This window comes from Homarus americanus, unplaced genomic scaffold (genome assembly GCF_018991925.1).
Source record: "Homarus americanus isolate GMGI-L3 unplaced genomic scaffold, GMGI_Hamer_2.0 scaffold11150, whole genome shotgun sequence".
Lineage (NCBI taxonomy): Eukaryota > Metazoa > Arthropoda > Malacostraca > Decapoda > Nephropidae > Homarus > Homarus americanus.
In genome coordinates this window covers 841575-850864 of record NW_024720555.1, presented here as the reverse complement: position 1 = coordinate 850864, position 9290 = coordinate 841575, and the positions used below count along the sequence as shown (strand labels likewise).

The following is a 9290-nucleotide window of genomic DNA, read 5'->3' as shown; positions in this document are numbered from 1 at the left end:
TTAATAGAGAACCAGGGTGATCCTCGGCCTCCCCGCCACCACTCAAACACCTCGAGTCTCCTCTTACATTATCTCCTCTATCTCATCTATAGTCTATAACAAACATGTCTATTACTGAGTTAAAGCCAAGACTCACCACTGATATGAAGGTAAGAGAGTTTAATAATGTAATAAGGGAGGTTTGTCTTAATAGGAGATGTGATTGTCTCTTTAAATGTCTTTCTTGGTCTCGGGTTTTATATTAATGGATGTTTTAAAGAGATCAATATTATCTTTTATCATATTTATCTTTTATTTTGATTCAATTGGTCATTTTAATAGATCAGGTCACGAGATTCGCTGGGGAATATTTTTAAGGAAATGTTCTTAAAATATTTTCTTTTATGTCATGAATACAAACATGTTAGGGAGTCATGAATTTTTTTTAATATTCACTTAAAACACAAATTGGTAGGTAGTAGACAGCTATCAATACAGGGAGGAACTACCGCCTGGGAAGATATTGGAGGCATAATGTGTTGTCTAATGGTAGACCCTGCTGTGGGCTCCAAGAATGGTTGAAGACATGGCTGCTGAGATTAAATGTCACAAAGTGTAAGAGGATGAACCTGGGGCGTACCAACGGTAAGGAGGCTTATCATATGTCTCAACGGGATGAAGAAACTGCACTATTTGAGAAGGACCTAGGTGTGTATGTTGACAATGAGCTGAAGTTCTCGGGCCATTGCGAGAAGAAGGTAAATCAGGCAAATAAATTATTGGGTCTTATAAGAAGGTCGTTCAGATATCTAGACGGTCCGTCCCTCGTAACGATCTTCAAGAGTGAAGTGCTTCCCCATCTGGAGTACTGTCACCCCGCATGGTCCCCGAGATATGCTAGGGACTGTCAGTTGATTGAAAATGTTCAAAGGAGGGCCACCAGACTGGTGCCTGCACTTCGGCACCTCAGCTACCCTGAGAGATTGGAGCGCCTGAACTTGCCTAGCTTATACAGTCAGTTCTGCTATAACGCGATAGTTGTGTTCTTGTAAAACATCGTGTTATAGAAATTCGCACAATAGAAATGCTATAACGCGATAGTTGTGTTCTTGTAAAACATCGTGTTATAGAAATTCGCACAATAGAAATAACAGAGCTTATGGAGAAAATAGGGTTAGGTGCAGATTACTCGAAATCGAAAAAAATTTAGTAGTTAGCCTCACACAAAGGATAGCACAGTCTAAATAAATGTTACATTCATATCTAATAATGAAATCATACAGTAAATGTAACACTTTGCCTTGAAAATATATGAATATCACTTGATGTATGTATTAAACAGTTGTGAAGATCTCAATGAAAGAAAATTGTTAATACTGTGTAAACTATCTATACATTAATTACCCTAACTTATCTAACTCAACCTCAATTAACCTAATCTAATTCAACCTAACTTAACCTCTATACAATAATTAATCTAACTCAACCTCTCTTAACCTCTGTATACAATAATTAATCTAACTTAACCTCTCTACAATAATTAGCCTAACCTAAACTATCTGTGCATTTATTATCCTGACCTAACCCAGGCTACTGAAGGTTTATTTCTGGATTGTCAGGTGCTCCCTCTACCTACACATACAGAACAAGGATTGTGATTAAGAACAATATTAACGACCTTTACACATACTTTATTTATTTATTTTATTATATTTTATTTATTTTTTGTAGGTGTCGCGGCATGAAGATCGTAAATGTTTGGGGGTCCTGAATGCCAACAGACAGTCACGCCTCATGTTCACCTCACAGGGAAATCTGAAGCTCCAGCCATCATCTAGAGGCAAGAAAAGGAAGAGGTAAGTGACTACAGACAGAGTTACACGATTATAGTACTGATAGAGAGGGCTCACCTGAAGATTAGCTCCTCCAGCTTATTTCACCCTAATGCTAACCTAATCCCCAAGGTAGTATTTGGGTGTTTAATCATCAGGTGAAATAAGCTATGGGAGCTAATCAACAGGTGATCCTATTTTAGTAGACGTATAGAGTAAAACTGCCATCTTTTGTGTGAAGTGGATCAGGGGAGTAGAAACTTAACCTTGATGAAAGTTGGGGAAATAATAGAAGAGTCGTATAAGATGCGCATAAAATGACAAGAAAGGACTATGACGACCAGTGAAAATACCCACATTTACTCAATACAGGTACTAATATATTTACCTTCTATTTGCTGTGAGAATAAAGGCTTTAAACACAACATTGATTCACACATGGTATTAATTCACTCAGTATAGTTACTAAGAGTTGTGATGTTCATTCTTGTTTACATTAATATTTTTTTTAACCTTAGTTAATTTATATAATAATAATAATGTATGTACTTTTTATCTTCATAAAGTGATGAGAACTGTGGTCCAGCAAAGTTAAAGCGTAAGGATGGAATTTATGAAGATCCAGAGTCTCTTGTCAAGAAACAGAAGACTTTTGTGTCAGTTTGTGTTCAGACAGACCAAGTGCTTGACCCCACCACCAATGTATCACAAGCATCTGACAAATCCAAGGAAGCATCACCTACAGGAGTTGACAAAACCATTAACATGCTAACCAGTGGTAAGTGTGATGACTGTCAGTAAGTATTTATATCTTTGGGAATTATGATTTAATGATAATGACTTGGTAAAAATTTCCTCCTTTTTACCAACTAGACTGATACAAGTAAAGTATGCTGGGCTGGGAGCACCTGAAGATTAGCCCCCAGATTATTTCACCTGATAATTAAACACCCCGATGCTACCTGGGGTGGTGAGGTTAGGTTAGCTGTGTTTAATCTTAAGGTGAAATAAACTGGAGCTAATTTTCAGGCGAGTCATGCATTTTCTACTGTAAAATGATAAAACATTATTTTTACAGCATTACATTGAATTACAGACCAAAATAAACAATATGAATGAAGATATTCTGTTTCAGATACTGCACCACCCGAGTACTGGGAGGCTCTGGCAGAGAAGAGACGTGCGGCCCTGGAGGAAAGCTTGATCGAGAACCAGAGTCTTCATGAGGAAAATAAAACTCTGAAGCATGAGGTTCAACAATTAAAACAAGAAAATAGATTATTAGAGGAGGTGGCTGGTGAAGCTAAACACCTGGCACTGTTAGTAGAGGTAAGTTGATTTACCATTAAATATGTAATACTGTATACTGTAATTCTAAAATCTAAATACAGTACTTGTAACAGGTACTGTACTGTATTTTCAGATTCTTTGTGAAAAGAAAACTGCCACAAGGACCTTGGAATTATCTTGGTGCTGATCAGTACTGTACCTTTAGTTTAATAATGTGTTGTTGTTTTTAGTCTCTGACAGATGAACAAGAATCGGACACCAATACAGATGAGGTGGCAGTCTGATGTACAGTACGTCTGGATGAAGAAAGTGCAGGAGATAAAACAATTAGAAATTACTGGATTGTTTAGTTACATTCTTTTATAGTACAAATTATCAGTTTCTCCTCACTCCCCACTTTCTCATGCAAGTTCTGTGTTCAATCACTGTTAGCCGTGATAGGTGGTACAGTAATACCGGACTAATTCTTGTAAGCCCTGTCCAATACTGGGAGGATTCTGTTAATGAGAATACAGTATCCAGGATTGAGAAGTCTGTTATTGAGAGGGTTTACTGTAACCAATACCTTATTGAGAGGGTTTACTGTATACATTATTTTACATGTACTGTACTGAGAAGGTTTACTGTCTAGTCTTATTCAGTGCTGACTTTGTGTGTGTCATGCCAAAGGGGAGATCATTGTGATGTATGTTTCATTTATTTTAGCACCATGTGTTAGGTAGGTAGCTAGTTATTGATAGAGTGTCTGATGACATTTATGTTTTATCTTTGTACTTTGGATTGAAAACATCCTCTCCAAAATTATTTTATTATTTTGATGAATATTTTTGTATACAGCACTGTACAGTATTCTTTACAAAGACGGTGAACTTCTGATGAAATAAACTGTTTACTGAAATTTTTACTGTTTCCCATTCTATGTTTATACTTCTGTACCAGGTACTGATTTTTATTGAGAAATTCTCAACAGTTCTAATTCATTAATCAGTTTCATGTGTATCTTATTAATACATCTACAATATTTAATTTGATGATTTTCATTACACATTGCCTATCTGAATTTTCTGTTCTCATATCTCTCTTTTGCTGTCCGAAAGTGATACTTATTTATCCAAATCGCACGCCAGGAACGGCCCAGGAGTCAGCTGGAGTGGTCAGTTTTGCCCCGGGTGTATACAATGTTTGGTGCAGGTGAAGTACTCTCTTTATCAGCCTATTTTTGCCATCCTTTTGTGAATCTGAAAACAATAACATCCAAGCATAGTGATGATTCCTCTGTTAACCATTGCCAAGAGACTCCACAAGCCTGTGATAATTGGAACCGAGCATCAGGAACAGGGGAAAGTTCAACATAAAGTAATATACTGTACTGTACCAATTGTATATATTGTACACTCGTAACAAAAAGTATCGGTGCATACTGTAGTGTGAACAATTTGAGACCAGTGACGATAGGTATTGGGAAAGGCGAGTTGTTCCAGCCGTATGTTGGCAGCCCTGTAATCCAGCTGAGCAGCTACTATGGCCTGGTCAAGTGACACAAACCGTTATAAATAAGGTCGGGAAGTGATAAATAGACAGTATGAAATATAAGGAGCTCTCTGTTAACAAAATTATTTGTGATACTTGTGAATATTGCCACATTAATTTATGCTACCAAATAAACCACTCAACCTGGTCGTGGTGCAGCGTGGACGGCCGCTCCGAGACCTGTCGTCTGTAGCACCAGTTTCGAGGTATCGCCGAATCCATCGTGCAGCGGTGTTCCTGTGGACACCAACCCGCCGGCTAATATCTGTGACGCCGAACCCTTCGTTATGAAGGGCAATGATAGCTCCTCGTGTTCCCTCTGAGGATTCCATGTCGTCTGGCCTGTGTAGATCTCTACTGCTTCATAATGCCTCTGTTTTATATCTACGTTCACCGAGACCGAACCCTCGCTCATCATTCAGTCGACACAAAGCAACAATCCGAAAAAAGGAAACAAACACACTGATTGTCAGCCATATGGCAACACCTAGTGGAGGGGGGGGGGGTTATGAGGATACACTTACCAATCTTCCCGACATATCACAGTGTATACCTATCGTTTCGGAACTCGTCGATCTCACCCTGCACCGATACTTTTTGGTGCGAGTGTATCTGTACATACTGTACTTAATTTAGTTAATAATTTTTTTTAGGTACAACTCATTAAATAATGTTGTGGTAATTGTGTAAATCAGGTATGGGCAACCCGCGGCCCGAACCATGTCTTTGTGTGGCCCGCGAATTAATTGAGAAATACTGTATTAAATGTGGCCCGAAGTTCAGGTAGATGCATCCAGTTTATGTTGAGTAAAGCAATATTTATTAAAATAATAATCTTCACACACAATTCATTACTGTTTCATCACCCAAGAGTAAGTAACTACAAAAATGTAACAGTGAAATAAGTATAGTCAACTATAAAATATTTTAACTTGTGTGAGTTTACGACCCAAGTTCGATGCAGTCCGTTTGAGGATTAGCTGCTATGTGGCAGCAGGTCACTTGGGAATTAACTAAGGTTGTGTAAGTCTAAGTGGGGTCATGGGTGGTGGTCACACAGGTCAAAGGTAAAGGTCTCTTCCTTGTTGACAGAATGTCTGTCTCCATAGTACCTGATCCTTCATGCCTGGCTGTCTGTTTTATCTATTATTCTTGTCTGATTAGGTCTCTCCATGGGCATATACTGTAGGTTGTTTCATTGTAGTTCTTCATGCACTAAGATTAACATTGACATTATTCTGGTGGGAGTGTCTCATAAGTAAGAAAAATGCTTAACTGTAGGAAAAATCAATGTATTCACAGACTCACTCATCTTCTGTTAAATGCCAAGAAACATTAACATTTTACTTAAAAATTATTATGAAAATATCGTGAGGTGGACGTGACGATAAACTGTTTCGTTGTCCGTGCTAATACAATATTAACATTACTTTTGGGGTAGGTAGGATATAAAGTTTGGTGGGTTGGCCTGCAGAAAAATACCTAAATTGTAACGTGGCCCATGATGACTCAGGAAAGGTTGCCCATGCCTGGTGTAAATTGCAGGAATAAACCAAAACATAGTAAATATTGCTGCAAAATGTAAAAAAATAAAGAAAATGTTTGGGAATATATATATATATATATATATATATATATATATATATATATATATATATATATATATATATATATATATATATATATATATATATATATATATATATATATTATATAATATAATTAATATTGGGTTTTGTGTTTGGGAACCAAGCCCTATTTTACCCATTTATTATGTCATTCATTACAGTATCTGAAAATTAAATATGTAACCAAATAGTTTTCAAGGAAGAAAACCCATTAGAATAGTGAGGGAAACCTGTACAGTATAAGTACAATATTTCAATTTAAACATCAAAAAAGTTTTTTGTTTTTCAAGTGTTGTTTTATGGTTAAAATAATATAGAAAACTTTACACAGTTTATTGCTGTTTTGTTTTACATTTCTTATGGGTGTTAAACAGTTACAGATACAGTATAAATTATTTTAATATAATATCTGGATAACATGAACATTAGACACTCGGCTTATTTCACCTGATGATTAAATTAACATACTCTAATCTAACCTAACTTTCTCAGGTACTGTACCATTAGGGTCTGATGAAAATAAGCTGGGGTGTCTAATCTTTAGATGATTCCAATATCCTGTACAGAAATATAAAATTACCACTTGAACTTGCACATACAGTAATGCTGTCTTTGGTTCAAGTAAACAAGATGAAGGAAGTTGGTAACACTGAAATATTGGCTTCAGATAAGTTGTCAAGAATAAGTTTTACAAATAACAGATGAAACATAATTTTTCCTACATGAGATGGCTGAAAGAGGCCTCAGGGTGTGCTTTAAGTTTGGGGAACAGCCCTTGGGGGCACTACTGTACAGGTAATTTAATTAGATGCCTTCTGGTTTCTTTTACTGTACTGTATATGTCATCATCAATATCAGTGTTTTATGGCCACTTTCCACGCTACAGTATATATGTACAGTACTTGAAGTATATCCCTATCTTGCCCTCACATTCTTATACAGTCTCTCCTCGACTTACGACGGCCATGATCGTATCAAATATTTTTCACATTACGTATTTTCGAGTCCCGACGTTAATGATCGCGCTGTGTACTGACAAAATTTTCGTTTGTAATTCCCTTTAAAATGGCTGGCAAGCGTAATAGTAAGAGTTCTTGTGGTGCTGAGAAGAAAAAGAGACACCCATTTTAGAATTTCTACGTATTATTTTTGTCTTTTCGACTTACGACCTGGTCGTCAGGACGGAACCCCGTCGTAAGTCGAGGAGAGACTGTATATCCAAGGGTGAAGGTACAGTACTGTACACTGAGGTAACAGACAGATGATGATTGACAAGTTGATAAAACTAACATTGATTATTAATAGGTTAATAACAATTATCAAGTATTAGTAATAGGTTGATAAAATTAACATGGATGATTAGTAGGTTAATAAAATTAACCAGAATAATTAGGGGGTTAATCAAATTAACAATGATTAATTATTAATAAGTTGATAAAATTTACAAGGATTATTAATAAGTTGATACAAATTAGCAAGGCTGATTAACACGTTGATAAAATTAACAAGCATTATTAACCCTCTCGTACATGATGATGCAATTTGTGTCATATTCGTGATAAGACCAACTTCACGGTGATGCGAATCGAATCACCAAACTTTAAAAAATTCGCCAAAAATTGAATTTTAACAGAATTGTGTCAAATTTTGATACGTCGTAGTAGCAAGTAAGTTCTATCAAATAAACTAATTGGCAAATCTCATGGCCCATAGGAAGGGAAGACCGGAACGATAAATGCGCAGTATTATCTCAGCAGTCATATCGTGAGTGAGCCGCGTCCATTTAAATTTCCATAACTCTTGGATTACACTGCTTACGCTACTCCCTGAAATAATTCCTCTATATTTACAGGGAAAGTGTTTAGTTTTCAAAAGTCATTACCGTATCAGGCTATACAATCACGTTATAGTAATGTCTCGAAAAAAGTCTCTGAAAGAGGATGATTTTCTAGACTTGCATGAATTTTATCAGTACCATTCTCTGTTATAGTGTTGGTTACAAGACGCAATATAATTTATATTGATATTAAACATAGGCACAAAAAAAAAAGTTTGAGAATCATTATTTTGGCTATTTTCTCAAGAACTGTTGGTCATATCAGAAATCTGATTACTGTGCTGGAAAGCTCATAAAATTCCTCTTCTAGCAGTGTACATAAACAGTTGGCTAATACAATTTTGAGGTATGAGGTTGTGAACATATCGGTGTGGGTTTTTTTCTCATGTTTATAAGAAGTGACAAAAAATGGCTATATACTTGTATTATTCTTTTTTGGGGGGTTATGTTGCAAATTCTTGAAAATTAAGAATACTGACAGATGAGACGGAAATGAATGCGTGGGCAAAACTACCGACTTGAAACAAAAATAGGTGCTACTACAGCGTGTGGTCTACATGATATTTAGGTTAGGTTAGATAAGCTCGGGTTAGGTTAGGTTAGGTTAGGTTAGATAAGCTCGGGTTAGGTTAGGTTAGGTTAGCTCGGGTTAGGTTAGGTTAGATAAGCTCGGGTTAGTTAGGTTAGGTTACACTAGACCGCATGCTATAGTAGCACCCAAAAATAATACATTAAATCATCTGAGGTATTAGTTATCAGTAATTACACTCGATATATATCTTTCATTAGATATATTTACACTGTATCACATAGAGTAAACATGTGATCAGTAACACATATAAACACTTACATATTTATTAAGGTAAATAGTCTCAGCTGATGATTTGTTTACACTTATATAATTCATTGTTCCTTAAAAATTGAAGATTCTCAGGTAATTTAGGTTAATTTAATTTAATAAACGATTTAAATACATTAATTCAATATATTATACATAAAAAGTCATATACATAAGTTATTAATAGTAGATATTAATGTATTTTTTAATGTATGTGTGAACGGTGAGGGAGGTCGGCCATTGTGTGTTTGTCAATAATCTTCTCCTCTCACCTCTACCCCTTGAGTTATTACCCCTGGCAAGCTCCCTCCTCTTGTGACAACCGCTCTCAAACTCTTCTTGGCTCTAATATAAGG

At 36.1% G+C, this 9290-nt stretch overlaps 1 protein-coding gene and 1 long non-coding RNA gene across 2 annotated transcripts; one reads left to right on the top strand and one right to left on the bottom strand.

Moving 5' to 3' along the window:
* Positions 1-2: 2 nt before the first annotated feature.
* On the top strand, positions 3-4127 carry LOC121860578 (geminin-like). Its single transcript, XM_042357745.1, has 5 exons — positions 3-149; positions 1711-1835; positions 2378-2589; positions 2947-3140; positions 3332-4127. The coding sequence occupies exons 1-5, from the start codon at positions 105-107 to the stop codon at positions 3383-3385; spliced, it is 630 nt and encodes a 209-aa protein (XP_042213679.1). The 5' UTR covers positions 3-104; the 3' UTR covers positions 3386-4127.
* On the bottom strand, positions 1711-9002 carry LOC121860579. Its single transcript, XR_006087893.1, has 4 exons — positions 8947-9002; positions 4146-4339; positions 3301-3397; positions 1711-1813 (listed from the first exon to the last, which is right to left on the bottom strand). It is a non-coding gene; the product is annotated as an uncharacterized LOC121860579 (long non-coding RNA).
* Between the last annotated feature and the right edge of the window lie 288 nt (positions 9003-9290).

Coding starts and splice junctions, on each gene's coding strand:
- LOC121860578 (XM_042357745.1), top strand. CDS start 105: ATGTCTATTACTGAGTTAAAGCCAAGACTCACCACTGATATGAAG. Junction 150..1,710: donor GACTCACCACTGATATGAAG/GTAAGAGAGTTT, acceptor TATTTTTTGTAG/GTGTCGCGGCATGAAGATCG. Junction 2,590..2,946: donor CATTAACATGCTAACCAGTG/GTAAGTGTGATG, acceptor ATTCTGTTTCAG/ATACTGCACCACCCGAGTAC.